The 15,766-nt window shown below is 42.8% G+C and overlaps 1 protein-coding gene across 1 annotated transcript in view; it reads right to left on the reverse strand.

The window, feature by feature from the left end:
• LOC126517671 (uncharacterized) overlaps window positions 1-15,766 on the reverse strand; it is a 228,286-nt gene that overhangs the window by 106,961 nt on the left and 105,559 nt on the right. The window contains exons 19-20 of the mRNA XM_055064380.2: window positions 2,641-2,717; window positions 229-422 (exon numbers count right to left, since the gene is read on the reverse strand). Of these exons, the coding sequence (XP_054920355.2) occupies window positions 229-422; window positions 2,641-2,717 (271 nt within the window). The remainder of the gene's footprint in view (window positions 1-228; window positions 423-2,640; window positions 2,718-15,766) is intronic.

The following is a 15,766-nucleotide window of genomic DNA, read 5'->3' on the forward strand; positions in this document are numbered from 1 at the left end:
AGCAATTCTGTAGCAATTTTTATGACTGGGTGGATGCCTCATTTTCCCTTAATTAACCACTTAGGATGTTTTTAATGTTCTATTTCCAGTGGCAAGGTACTTCTGAATTTGAATTTTGAACTTTTTCCGCTGCCTCTTTCAGCCTACTGAAAACTAAACTTTGAACTTTAAAAATAGCAAAGGTTACAAATAAATTCAAACAACAGAGCTCATCCCATGCCTTCTCACCTCATAGATGAGGACAAGATGCTGCCCCGGTGCATATCCAAGGACATATTCCGTCACGACTGCACTGCTTCCATCTTGAATGTCAGAATTTCTTTTCTTCATGGCTGCCTTCAGGAAAGGCATGTCAGGAACGACAAGCTCAAAGCCACCATCAGCTTTAGTCTGATATATCAGCAGATTTTTTGGCACCGTGGCTGAAAAAGACAGTGTGAGAAAAGAGCGGGAAAAGAAACGTTAGAAGCGTTTCTTTTTTTTTAGTTCTGGCATGGAAACAATCAGCGAAAATGAGTATATATCATTAGGTGAACTGTAGAATGAGCCAAATGATTTCAGCAAGGAGTGTGCTTGAGTCACCTGACACGTCCTTGGATGAGATGGCAGGCAGCAGACATACAGAGCATGCACCTGCTCATTTACTGAGACGAGTAATAGAAAATACAGTCGAGCCTCGACATGACCAACATGGATGTAACAAATTACTGGATGCAACGAAGTAAACCTAATACGGTTTTCACAGATATCAGCCTGTAATGAATATACGCATATTACAAATATTGAAAATAATGAAGGTATTTTCACATCAGATGTTACCTCGTTACAGAGAGGTTCAACTGCTGGCGCTTTTAGAGAAACAAAAAGGTTTACGAGAAAAACACAATACATTATCAAAGTGGCTGGACGAGCAGCAATAGTCCAGCTGTACTGTGGATTTCACTAGCTGCTGCACCTCGGAAATAGAGCAAAGAGCAATAACACATGAGCCAAACGATCTACAGGAACCGAGATAAATGTATATATTGTAAATGTAAATGTATATTGAGCATGCCCTGGGTAAACCTGTATGAGAAAGAATTATGGCAGCTGTCACAGCGACGTGCAACGACCCAGATGCAACAGCCCATAGGCTGCCCTATAAGGCTGGCTGCACCACACAATTCCCACAGTTGCTTCACAGTTGCTTGGGGTACCTTCATGGAAGTTGTATAAATGTTTCTTCAATGCTGGTAAAGCAATATCATAACAGAAATAAAGAATTCTAGTTGGTGCGATTTTCTTAAAATTAGCCTAATGCCCCTATTACTGTAAAGCTGGATTCTAAGCTTGACGCTGCAAGCTGTATCATTTCAGTAGCAGTAAGAGAGACACCAGTGGGTCATGCCTAAGGTAATGAAATCAAGAAGCTATTTCATGGAAAAAAAAAAGAATATTGTCATCTACCTGATAGCAGTAAATGCCGCAGTACAGTACAGTACAGTACAGTACAGTACAGTACAGTACAGTACAGTATAGCAGTATGTCGATATTCCAATTAGCCCAGCTGTCTGCTTTTACTACACAGCTACAAAGGCAATTTTTAGAGCACAGTTCTTAGGCGCCTGTTCCTGCGGCGAGCACCAGCGTCACTTGTAACCGAGCAAACGGGCACAGTGAATAATGAGAGTGGACGCGGCACACGGCGGGGGATGAAAAAAGCAGCCAGAGCAAAGAGGCACTAGGAGGAGCCTTAATGGAGAGAAGGGTGCCGAGGAACCGTAAGATGCGGAGGAGGGCATGCCGAAAGGGTGAGGAGGAAAGCAGAGTGCCGGTGGTGACCAGGCATGCGGCCAGCGTGGAAACAAAGTGCTAGAGTGGGCTCTGCGTGAGCCACGCGTTCCCGTGTCGGTTCCCGTGTTCCCATGTTCATGCTTTCTTTTTGAACGATGAGGGACAATACCGGCAGAAATGCTTTGTCTGCTGCTGCTGCTAAATGAGCTGCCCGAGCAGAGGCTTGGTGCCGTCGCCAAGAGCACCTTGTCCTTCGGAATCAAGTTCTTTGCCATAACATATCGCGAATTAAAAACACCTAAACAGCTGCGGTCAAAATTCCCATTAGGGAGTGTTGTAATTTTTGTTAATTTTTCCCCATTCATGAAACTTCTCCCGCTTATGAGTTTCCACAGAACTTATTTGCCAGAAGGCCTTGAAGTACAACCCCCTTTTCCTTTTTTGCAGAAAGTATTAGGCATAATCTCATTGAGAATATTTAGTGCAAACAATATCACTAGCTTCACTAACAGCAATGGTAACATTATCTTCACAGCACTAATTTTCTAGCATATAATTCTTCCTTTCTGACTTAAGAGAACGAGTACTATAAGGAACCCAATCCTTCACACACTAGAATGTAACCATGTATCCATGTGTGATCTAAACTGACTGTTTCTGCTCAAAACAACTGTATTGTCATTCTTATGAAAACAGTAACGTATTCCCACCAGCGCTGCTGAAAATTTACCCCCACTGCTTCAATACAAATGCCCACTGACCATGTACATACCACAATTTGAACAGCTCGCCATATAATGTGATCACACGTGTAACTAATGTTCAGGAATGAACACCTTCGCTAAATATTAGGTACTAAAAATACACCTTTTGTGATGACCTCAATCTTGAGTTTGTTGTATTTTGATGGAAGTACTGCAGTGACTGCAAGCGCTGTTATATCTCTGTAAAAAAAGAACAAGAAAGGGCACAGTAAACATGTGCAATGGCAAAACGCAAAACTCACGTCCAAGTATCGAAAGATGATGAAATAATTGTGATTTTAAGAGCCAACAAAAAAAAGAAAGCCCACAATGGAAGAACCTGAAGCCAGTATGGTTCAATTCAAAGCATGTAAATGACTTCCTGCATTTGGTGCAGTGTAGCATTGGAAACACAGAACAGGGTGACAGTGTGCCTGTGGGGAGAGGGGAGCTAAAGAATAGGAAGGAGATGGGTGAAGTGGCGAATAAGGTGAAGGTGCGAGACGTGTGCATGATCACCTCAACCATCTGTGGTGGTCAGCTCAGGCCAATGCTCGGGCAGCACTAATAGGGAAGGGAGCGGTGGGTGTGATCGCTTCTTCTGTTCGACATCTTTTCTCCTCTTCTGTCCACCCCTTCAGGCACGGTAGGGGAAAGTAGTAAGGAGACAAGGGTGACAGAAGGACCTTTTGGTGGGGAAAAATGTGTTCGGTGGCTGTTTGAGCAGTGAATCTTTGCGCAGCCTCCTGGGTGCTGTTCCTCTTGTCTGCCAATTGCACAGCTTCCTCTGCGCTGAGCCTCTTGTTGGTGAGAAGTCCACTTTGATTGTGGACATAAAATTTACAGACTGCAATTTTCACATCCTATGGGCCCTGCATGTAAGTTGCACGTCTTATTTATGCTATTTGCACCTATCTCCGTTTTAACAGCTAATTTTTTACAGCTTTTTTACAACTAATTTGTAGAGACAGCATGTAAGTACTGTTGAGCAGTGGCGTACGTAGCCAGGGGGTGGCACACCAGGCATGTGCCACTCTCACCCACCCGCTCACAGACATTTCTTTGCTTCATTGTACGAATCGATGTGCAGCATTAACTCATACAAAATTGCATTGCAGTTCTGTTATACGATTCACATGCAGCGGGAACTGATAAAACAGGGCAGGACACTTTAACTGCAGGCAAACTGAAAAATGATTGTGCAGGGACCTCATCTTGTCTTCAGCAATGCGCGAGATCCTTGTCTTTCTCTACGTGACATATCGGATGTGGCATTTGTCTCCCTCCAGAGAGAGCATCGTCCCGATTCTCAGCTAGCGGCAGGAAAATGTGTCAGACAAGGTGTGGGCACTTCATTCCGAACAATAGGGCTTCATGCGCACAATGTGCATGACTTCTGGTGGACACTGCCTCGCCCTGGAGGAAGCAGGACTGTCAGGGATAACCTCATAGTTCAGGTCGCTGAGGCGCCGTAAAACCTTGTATGGACCAAAGTACCGCCTGAGGAGCTTTTCTGAAAGCCCTCGCCGATAGGTGGGACTCCAAACCCAGACTTTGACGGCTGATAGGTGATGTACCTGTGCCGTAGAATGTAGCGTCAAGCATTGTAGTCCTGTTGTCGAGTGATTCTGACGCGGGCGAGTTGTCTCGCTTCTTCAGCTCATTGAGCGAAAGCTTCAGCTTTCATACCTGTATCACCGCAGTCATGTGGCAGCATTGCATCGAGCATTGTCGTCACTTCACGCCCATGAAGAAGGCTAAATGGGGTCTTTCACGCTGTTTCCTGTTGAGCAGTGTTGTAAGCGAATGTGATGTATGGTAGAATGTCATCCTAATTTTTGTGCTCCACATCTACGTACATACTCAGCATGTCGGCGATAGTCTTGTTCAAGCGTTCTGTTAGGCGGTTCGTTTGTGGGTGATAGGCTGTGGTATTTCAGTGAGCCGGGCTGTTGAGGCTAAGCAGTCTTTAGGAGCATACCCGTAAAGGCAGTCCCTTTGTCCGTTATCACCATTGGCACACCGTGCCTCAGAACCACATTTTTAATAAAGAATTGTGCTGCTTCGATTGTGGTGCCGCTTGGAAGGGCCTTGGTTTCTGCATAGCGTGTCAGGTAATCGGTGGCAACTATTACCCACTTATTGCCAGTATTGGAAGTCGGGAATGGTCGGAGACGGTCCATCCCAATCGAGGCACCTGTGCATGTAATGTTTCACAATGTTTTTTTGCATGTAATGTGGAAATCCTTGGCCAGTAATATTTTTCTTTGACTCGGGCCAGTGTTCACGTGTAGCCTAGGTGGCCAGATGTAGGTTCATCATGGCAGGCTAGCAAGGCCTCATGATGGAGAGACGTTGGGACGATAAGTAGGTGGCTGCTTTCGCTTAGAGAGAAGTTCTTCTTATAGAGCACATCGTTATGGAAGCAGAATGATGGCAAGCTTGTAAATGTTTTGGGCACGGTTGTAACCCGGCCTTCTAAAAAATCAATAAGCGGAATCAGTTCGCCGTCTTCCCGCTGCTGACGAGCAATGGTGGCAGTGTCTAGAACACTTAGAAAAGCCATGTCTTCGTCATCTTCTGTGACTTCCTGCTCAAACAGTGACCTTTAAAGGCAGTCGGCATCGGAGTGCTTTCGTCCGGACTTGCAATGTACACCACTGTCATATCGAATTCTTGAAGCCTTAGGCTCCAACGTACTAGTCGACCGGACGGATCCTTCAAGTTCGTCAACCAGCAAAGTGAGTGATGATCACTGACAACACTGAAGGAATGGCCACAGAGATATGGGCGAAACTTCATAACTGCCCATACTACTGCAAGGCATTCCTTTTCTGTGGTTGAGTAATTAGACTCAGCATGTGAGAGCATCCTGCTCGCGTATGCAATGACTATTTCGGCTGAGTCTTGCCATTGCATGAGCACAGTGCCTAGACCTACATTGCTAGCGTCCGTATGAATCATGGTAGGAGAGCCCCCATTGAAGTGAGCCAGTACGGGAGGTGTTTGTAGGCGCTGTAGGAGATCATTAAACGCTGCTTGTTCTTCTTTGCCCCATACGAAGGCACGTCTTCTCTTGTAAGGTGTGTTAACGGTGAAGCTATACGTGAAAAATTGGCAATAAATCTTCAGTAATACAAGCAGAGACATAGAAAATGCCTCACTGCCTTCTTTTCTGTTGGCGTTGGCAACTTTGCGATGACCGTGATCTTGTCGGGGTCAGGGTGCACGCCTTGATGACTCACAACATGACCTAAGAACTGGAGTTCCTCGAAACCAAAGTGACACTTTTCTGCTTTCAGTGCTAAGCCAGTGGACCGCATCGTTTGTAGAACCACCACCAGCCCTCTCAGGTGTTCCTCAAATGTTTCCGAAAAAACTATGACGACGTTGAGGTATACTAAGCATGTCTGCCACTTCAAGCCTGACAGAACCATATCCACGAGTCGCTGAAAAGTTGCTGGAGCTGAGCATAAACCGAAAGGCAGGACCTTGAATTCATAAAGCCCATCAGGCGTTACGAAAGCAGTCTTTTCAAATACAGTAACAACAGCGCTAACAATCTCGTCTGTCATCAAATCATCCAGCTGTATCAGCTTCTCGTTCTATGGCAATGGGGGATTTTTGGCACTTCGACATGTGGCAATGTTCCCCCCTGAGGTCGCGGCCTTCAGTTTCCCCGGCGTAGGGTGGGAGATCGCCCTTGGGCCACGTCGGTGGAACTGCATTTTGCAGCTGGAAAACAATGTCCCGGAGAAGGGGAGCATGACCGGTAACCAGGAGAGTTGGCTTGCCAGCTTGTCGAATTCGCGTCAATGTTTGCTCAGCTGCCGTCAAAAGCACGATGAGAATCAGGGGACGGAAATGCTTGGTACGCTTTGACGCGATAAGGGAAATGACGGCAGATGTGGCCCGCTTCCCCACAGTGGAAGCACAAGGGCCTGTAGTCAGCTGTGCGTCAAATGTCGGTTCTGCGAAGCGGTGGTCGTGTCGATTGTTCCCTATGGTACCAAGGTGATGGCGGTGCTGACTGATGGTGATACTGCGGCGTCGGCATCGAAGGTGGCAGTCAACGAACAACATCAGGATAGCTGGGCTGCCCCGTCTGGGAATTTGGCTCAGGAGCTGCAAACACTAGCTTTATTTCTTGGCGCACAACTTCGGCCACCGAGGCAGCTGTGCATTTGTTTTGTGTGGCAGTGAGCTTCTTAATTTCTTCCTGATCAATTTCGTATATCAGCCGGCGCAAGGAACCCTCGTTCGTGACCGTCATTGCTGCGGCACTTGCCGGTCCAGTGCTGGTCAGGTGATCATATTGGCGGCTGCGTAGGTGTAACGCACGCTCTATGGCCGTCGATTCTTTAATAAATTCATCTATGCTCATCGGCGGGTTCCGCACAACACTGGCAAACTGCTGCTCCTTAATGCTGTGCATGAAGTGGCTGAGTTTTTTTGCCTCGGACATATGTCTGCACGACGACAAAGATGAGCCATGTCCTCAGTAAACATGGCAACAGTTTCATTTGGCTTTTGAATCCGTGATTTGAGAAGACGCTGCGCGTGTTCTCACCTGTCGGTGCTCCCAAAGGTACGGTGAAACTGGCGGCGGAACTGATCCCAGCTTGGCCAGATTCCCTCGCGATTTATGAACAATGTGCGGGCTCTGTCTTCAAGAGAGAAATACACGTGGGACAGCTTCTGTCCAGCATGCCACTCATTATACTTGGCTATGCGCTGGTACTCCTCGAGCCAGTCTTCTGCATCCTTGTAGGTGTTGATGTGGAAGCTCACAGGAGATCAAAGAGTCAAAAGAGTCACCTGTGCAGGGCCTGGGTCTGCCATGGCTTGGGCACTTGTGATAACAAGCAGACTTCCTGGTAGGGGACCAAATTCTGGGCTTAGGCCTAGTAGGCGATGACTGGCGCGGTGAACGGGTGTTTCGATACACGGAAAACATCCTGGGCTTGATGTGGGGCTGCTGACAGGCATCCCAAATATTTACCCAGTGCCTCCACCAGTGTCAGTATTCACAAGCAATGGGAACTGATAAAACAGGGCAGGACACTTTAATTGCAGGCAAACCGAAAAACGATTGTGCAGGGACCTCGTCTTCTCTTCTGCAATGTGCAAGATCTTAGTCTTTTTCTATGTGCTGCATATTGGATGTGGCAATATGTAGCATTTGAATGAATGAATGAATGAATGAATGAGTTTATTTTCTCCTGTTTACAACAGAAAGGAAGCAGAAGCTAAAGGTCATGTGGCCTGACAAAAGCTTCTGCTCCCACAACAATTCGGCATGCAGGCTGTACGCAGCAACATGTATCATACAGACATACTGAAATCAATTGGAGAGTCACGAGACAGAATATTATTTTCGTGAAACAGAACATGTGTACAAGAAATATGAGAAACCAACAGGATACTCAAAGTACGATGCATTTTGTTTCAGGCCAACTACAACCAGAAAACAAAAGAAACAAAAGACTGACAATATATACCGTGGTTCTAATCACACAAACTAAATTATTGTTCAGAATGAGAAAATTTTTGTATGATTTATTCGAACACTCTACAATTTCATCTTCAATATCACGTAGGCAATTTAGTAGTGAAGGTGCCTGGTAACTGACTAGTTGTTTTCCGTAATTGGTTCTTATTTTTGGTGTTCTCATGTTATGTTGTCGAAGGCTGTAATGCGGATTTGTGGGTACATTCAAGATGTACTGTGATTTGTTTTGTTTAATGTATTGCAGCAACTTGTAATAATACACATGGTTTGCCTTTAACATAAAATGTTTCATAAAAAATGGTGTGGTTCTAAAGTTTTGTGCAGGGCCATAATATCCCTCGAATGCTAGTAAGACTCTTTTTTGTAGCACTATCAATTTATCATAATTTTTTTGCGAAGCAGTGCCCCAAATTAATATGCCGCAGTTTAATCTAGAATAAAAGAGTGTGTAGCATAAAGAACTTTTCAACCATGGAGGAACCAGAGTACTCAGTCTGCATAAGCAACCAACAGTTCTGCTTAGTTCCGTAGCAAGTTTGTCGATGTGCATGTTCCAGGCCAAATCTTCTTGGAACCACACTCCCAGAAATTTTTGACATTTTACCTGCTCTATCAGCCCATCTTCAAAAAGAATAGTTACGTGGTTTATTAGTAGGAGAAAATATCATATATGTTGTTTTGGAGGAATTCATTTGTAGCTTATTCTGTTGTAACCAGCAAGAGAGTTGCTTCAGGTAATTGTTAACTTTCAGTTCAAGCTCTGTTATAGTAGCAGCTTTAAAGAATATGTTAGTGTCATCTGCATACATAACTAATTCAGGAGACTCAGGGATGTCACACAGATCATTAATACATATTATAAACAGAAGAAGTCCAAGTACTGATCCTTGTGGAACATTCGTTGTGATTTCCGCGTAAGGTGAAACATCATTATTTATACTGACATATTGGTAGCGATTGGTTAAGTAATGTCGTAAAAGTTCCAATACGATACCTTGTACACTGCACTGGTCTAATTTGCCAGTTAATAAACTGTAGCATACTGAATCAAAGGTTTTCCTTAAGTCTACAAGTAAACCTAATGTGTACATTCTATTTTCAATATTTGTTATTATTTTATGTTTGATATTAAGAAGAGCTGCTTCACAAGATTTATTTTTTTGGAATCCATACTGCATGTCACTGATTGCATTAAATTTACTGAAAAATGTTTGTAGTCTAACATTCAGGGCACTCTTGAACACCTTTGATAGAACAGGTAAGACAGATATCGGCCGGAAATTTGTCATTAAATATTTATCACCTCCTTTGTAAATAGGGCATACACGTGCTATTTTTAGACAATCAGGAAATATACCACTTTCAAACATTCTGTTTATGATGTGAACAATGACAGGTGCAATTATATCAGCAATATATTTCATTGGTACTGGTTTCACATCATCATACCCAGCAGACACATTATTTTTTACTTTAAACAGCAGCTGCACAACTTCAGCAGGTGTAACAGGTGTAAGTATCACTGAGTTAGTAAGGCTAAATTTATTCACCATAGATGTGGCCATGGGCTCCCCACTGTCAGAATGCTGGGTACTGGAGGTGAAATATTTATTCAGAGCAGCTGCTGCTTCTCTGCCTGTCAGCATGCCAGTGGCTGTCTTTATGTTTATCTCCGTGTTCTGTCTTCTCGTAGATGTTAAGTCTCTAACTTCATTCCAAACTTTCCTAGGGTCGTTCTTTATTTTAGCCAATAACTGTTCATAGCACTTAATTTTTGCTTGTTTTAATTTACTATTGACCTTATTTCTGTATTTTTTGTAATCAGTCAACAATTGCGCACTGGCAACAATGAATGAATGAATGAATTTCCATATAGCAGCTGCATGTAGCAGTTGCATGCTGCATTTAGCTGGAGCTGGTTAACTCAAGCAGGCTAGGTGACTGTAACCACCCCGTTTTGAAGGGAATGCCAATAAACCATCATTATAATGATCAACAGCAATGTCCCGTGCCGCGGGCCAAGGGGTGTGACATGTGTGCCACGTAGTCTGGATGCCTGTGTTTACCCTTCGGTATACGTGTTATGGCGCCTCCTCGCAAGGTACGAACTGCTGCTGAAGAAACAAATCGTAGAGCTACATGCGGTTGCAACCAGGCAACATCGGGCTCAGCAGACCGTTATGCAGAGAGCAGGTCAAGCCGCAGCACAAGCCGCAGCTCGCCGTTGACGCCAGGTGGACAGTTCAGATCGTTCTCGTGAAAACAATGCGAAGAGACTTCGCGGCGAAAACGCTGTAGTGCGGGGTACCGAAAATGGAGCTTCTATGGAGCCGCTCTTCCAGCTTAAGCTTTGACCATGCTTCATGTGCTGCGCAGGCCTGTGACTTTTTTATATAGATCTCCATGTACAAACATACCAAGCTTTCTGTGCTTTATAGATGAGTACCCAAGCTGGATTAACGATAATGGCTTGAAGTTCATTGTGTAAACATTGACTTGTCAAACTCTTCTAAACCGCATGAATGATTATATAGGACTTCTGAATCTAACAGTTTTGCAAATGTAGTAAATTCTCTGATTCATATTTCCCATGACTCAACTACACTAATAGACGTCTTCATAACAAATATTGAAGATACAAATCTACCATCAGATGTTCTAGGTACTCACATAAGTGATCTCCTCCCAATTTTTTTATTCCACAAACCAACCACATCTATCGGAACCGTGAACAACGTTCCTTTGACTGTGCAGGACATAAATGCACACTGACTGGCCACCTCTTCTGCTTGTTACAGACCTTGAGACAGCTTATGAATATTTTCACGGAAAGTTTAAACCTGCTAATGAAAAATGTTTCAGCTACAAGGTTTTTAAACCTGTGCACAAAAGTAGAAAGCCATGGGTTACAAAACACTGCTTAAAAGAAGTACGCTTAAAAAATACCACTTATTTCTTGACTTTATTTCAACATGGTCTGAAGAAACTTTGCATGAATTTAGGGTTCAAAGGAATAAAGTGAATAGTGTTCTGCATCGTGGGAAAAGAATTTATTTATTGTTGACATTATGAAAAAAATCAGACATTGTTTCAAAGCGTATTAACACTGTTCTTGGGCGAAGTTGTTGTGAGGACAGTATTAGGGAAATAACAATTAATGGCAATGTAATATCAGAAAGGGAACTAGCTGAATCTTTCAACAAGTATTTTACCAGTTTAGTCAAGAGTTCTCACGATCCAGATTGTTTGCATTATCTAACTTCAAGGACCAGCCAATCTGCATTTTTGGCTGCTACGACAGATAGGGAAGTAATTGACGCTTTCTTATCTATCAGAAATAGTAAATGTTGCGATGCTGACGATATTGAAATTGGGCCTGCAAAGCATGTACTAGGTGCAATCACTCTGGTGTTGACACATAATTACAACCTTGTTTTATCTGATACTTTTCCAAAAAGCCTCCAGGTTTGTTAAAGTTATAGTGTTACACAAGGGTGACGATAAAAACCATTTAACTAACTATAGACCAATAATCCGCTTTGCCAATTTTTTCAAAAGCTCTGGAACAATTAATTCATAGCTGCATTACATCCTTTATAGCTAAGCATAAATTAATAACAAATATGCAGTTTAGATTTAAAACATGTCAATCTACTAAAACTGCCCTTCTGACAAAAAAGGAAATTATACTACATTCTTTCGAATGTCAGCTGACTGTTGACTGTTGACTACTCAAAGGCGTTCGACTGCATAAATCATACTACCCTGATAAGGTGGAAGCTTGGGCAAGTTGGTGATTCGATATTGACATGTGTGCGCAGCGCAAAAGACGAGCACCGAAGGAAGAACACAGCGCCTGTGCTGTGTTCTTCCTTCAGTCCTCGTCTTTTGCCCTGTGCATCCGTGTCGATATCATACCACCCTACTAGAAAAGTTTAACTACTATGGTTTTCGAGGTGGTTTTTTGAAATTAACAGAATCATATCTTCAGTACTGCATGCAACAAGTAGTTATAAACCGTCATGCGTCCGATTGAAAAAAAAACTTATCGCAGGAGTAACACGGTGAAGTGGTTGGGCCCCTTACCTTTTTGTATTTATATTAATGATTTAGTGAGTACTCATAATGTTGTAAAATTTATTGTTATGCAGACGACACTACAATTCTTGTAACTGCAAGAAATGATGAAGTTGTCATCATTAAAGCCAAAGAGGTGCTGCCAAAATTATCACCTTGGAATATTGCGAACTCATTAACAATGAATGTCAAAAAGGCTGTACTTTTTAGGCCATAAAATGAAAATATTTATACTTGTACCCTTCAACAGCTTAATAACTCCATTTTGCTTATTGTTCCTTCCATTAAGTGTCTTGGCATTGTATTTGAGCAACATTTGTCGTCGAATGCTCACGTGGAAATTGTAATGGGGAAGCTCTCTCGAGTGACTGGAATACTATGCAAGTTGAATTTTTTCCCTTCCAGTAACTATGAAGCTTCTTCTGTACAAATCGCTGTTGTTATAGTATATAAACTATTGTCATCTTGTCTGGGGCACAGAATACAGAAAAAGGCCGTACAATTTATCCTAGATGTTCCTTACTTAATGCACACTAGTCCTCTATTCGACAAGGTCAATTTGCTATCCATGCCTAACATTTATGAAAATATGCTAATACAAAGTTATATGACCAGTATTAAAAAAACAATGACACCCTAAAACGTATCTCTAACTTAATACCAAAGCATAACACGGTCAACACAAGGAGCTCTGAAATATGAAAATTACTGAGGTCTAGAACAAATTACACTTATCAAATGCTACGTTTTCAACTACCTTACCATTTAAACAAAGTAAACGTAACATAATGCTCATTTATGTGTTAGGATAAACGTATACATGTATCTAGCTGCGAGCGTGTATATATAAATGCTTGAAGGTTCTTTGATGAGGTGTATTTCTTGTATAGTGATTTTTTATACTATGTGTACAAAGCCCTTCTGTGTGCTGCTGTATGAAATATTCCATATACTGTGTCCTATAAAATTTATGTACTGTATATAGTTCTGCATTTCTTGTGATTATTTGTTGAGTTTTGTAATTTCTTGATGACTAGCTGTATTTCTAAGAATTACTCATTGTGCATGCTTTACTTTCTTTTAATATTTCCTCGTAGTCATCCTTATAATAGTTTCACAGTTATTATTGTGGAAATTCTATTTTTTTATTACCTTGTTTTAAACTGTGTTCATCCTTTGTTATTTTGTTGCTGCCAGTAAAATGGGGCACCATGGACCATGTCAAGCCTTGCTAGCTTTTTGTCCACGGTCCTCAACATCAGTTGTTTGTTGATATAAATTTTATTTTATTTGAATTTCTGTTGCAGATACCAGCATTCCATTTCTTCCGCTGGGTTACTTAAAGGGATAGTGAACAAAAATATGAAAAAAAAATTAGCGAAGCATGGAAATTCGACTTGGAAGATGCTACTGTTCCAATACGTAGTGCTTATTTCGGATATTTTCAATGTATGGCTGCATTTTTGCAGGATTGTGAGCGCCTGACAGCTGTGACCTGAAAGTTTCGTGACCAGATGGCCGTGTTCCCTCAGGGGTTACAGAACCAAGTGTCTTTTCCTTCTCTACATCAACATCTATTTGACCAGATGAATAGTATTGTTACAGTATTAAAGGACCCTGCTACTGCGATGCCATAGCACCCTTTTGCTGACATGCCGCAGCTCTGCGGCAAAGTGTCCGATAGTCACTGTCCCCAAAGTGTTCGGAGCACAGAAAGTCACGGTTTGACGGTATCCATGTTGGCTGCGATGGGCACGCAGCATGAATCCATATGCTTCAAAGCTTCGGCTCTGCTGGAAAGGTATGACACAGCTTGTCTCATCTGACGATACTTTTCTCACACCCTTGCGCGCAGCAGCATAGAGGCATTCTCCTGCGTTGTGCGAGGTGCTTCATTGATCACATTACAAAGCAGCACACTACACAAACAGCGATGTTGAAGACTTGGGCACAAGCCCCACTTGCGGAAACAAGCATACAGCCACAAGCAACTGTGCATTTGAGATGTCGTTCGCTGCTGTCTGGCGCCCTCCATGCCGGTGGACAGACGTGGGCGATGGCTAGCACGCCGGCATCTGGCACAGACAATGTCACAGACATGCCACTTTTTCTAGTTCATCACACAATTGCTAGACGCAGTATTTTGCGAAAAATGCATTAAAGTTATTATTTTCTGGTAATTTCTGCCTGAAAACATGGTTGTGTCAACCAATTTTAGCATCCAAGGTTTCATTTAGGCTAAAAATCCAGGTGGCAAAAGATTTGTTCAGTATCCCTTTAAGCTGGCAGACATTATTTTCTAAATGAATATATAGTAGTGCAGAAGTGGCAAATTGATCAAATTGCACTAATTATCTTTATAATTCATGAATTTAGCGCACATGTTGCAATGGCAGACATGAGCCCTTTAATATGTGGCACCAAATAAGTTGGAACCAATTCTGTAACACACCAGTTTTGAGATATACGTCAAAGTGTGCGGCAAAAATGCATTGGGTGGCCTATAGCTACTTTCCTGCTGCACTGAGAATATGTGCAAAGCTGGAGCGAAGTAGTAAGGACACCAATTAATCTTGCTGCACACTTATACTTCGTACGTCTCGAACTGGAGCTAGTTACGAAATTGGTTCCAGCTGAATAGGCCCTGCATGTTGAAGGGCTCAAATTCCGCCATTAAGTACATGTGCCCTAAAGAGATTAATTACAATATAATTAAAGCAATTCTTCTTTTTTTTATGAAATGCTCCTGCACTCGCAACTTAGCCAGCATGTAATGTCCACCAGTTAAGCAACCCAGCTGAAGAAACAGAATAAGCTGGTATCTGCAATAGGGGCCTTAAAAATATTGCCATAAGAAAATTCATCCTGCACACATGGCTCAAAATCTAGATATGAATATTTCCAAAAAAGTGCTGGAGACGGACAAGCCATGCTGTTGCCGCCTTGGGGAAGTTGTCGAACCATGCATGGCTCAATCACGGCCATGATTAATTAATCAGCGGTCATGAAGTCGGCCCGATGTTTTCTGTCAATTGTTTGCCAGTGTTTGACAAACTGCCTGGCCATTTCAAACAACCAAGCCTGGCCCAAACGAGATGGCCGAGATCAAGGTGCCTCACCAGCTCCACTTTGTTTCCCATCGCCATCTCGAGAGGCAAAACGACCATGCACGTCTTGGGCCACTTGGGCCTCACCAGCTCGATACATTTCGGTGTTTCATGTTGTAACGATTCTTGCCGAGTGGGATCAAAAGTTCCCACCGAGATACCTTGCCTGAAGAAGTAGCTGAACGAGGCTGAATTCAAGGAGCACAAACATAAGCTTGCTAAAACTGCAGAAACGACAACATACATCTCGGGCCACTTTGGACTCGCAAGTTACGCATGTACCGGTGCCTTGTGCTGCAACGTTTCGCATTACGAAGATTTCAACTACAGTTGAATCTGCCTTTTTTTTTTTTTGTCACTGAATCGTATGTCTTCCTGGTTAGCACATTTTTTTTTTCTTGCGTGCCAAAACGTGTGGATGAGGCTCTACTGTACATGTGTATCTTCTACCTCTTGGCTCTATCAGAACATGATCGCCATTAACTGTGCTTGTACAAGATGCGCTGAAAACATTACACTGGAGAAAGTTTGTGAATTGAGGCCTTTTGTTACCA

The sequence above is a fragment of the Dermacentor andersoni genome, chromosome 11 (genome assembly GCF_023375885.2).
Source record: "Dermacentor andersoni chromosome 11, qqDerAnde1_hic_scaffold, whole genome shotgun sequence".
In the NCBI taxonomy this organism is placed as follows: domain Eukaryota; kingdom Metazoa; phylum Arthropoda; class Arachnida; order Ixodida; family Ixodidae; genus Dermacentor; species Dermacentor andersoni.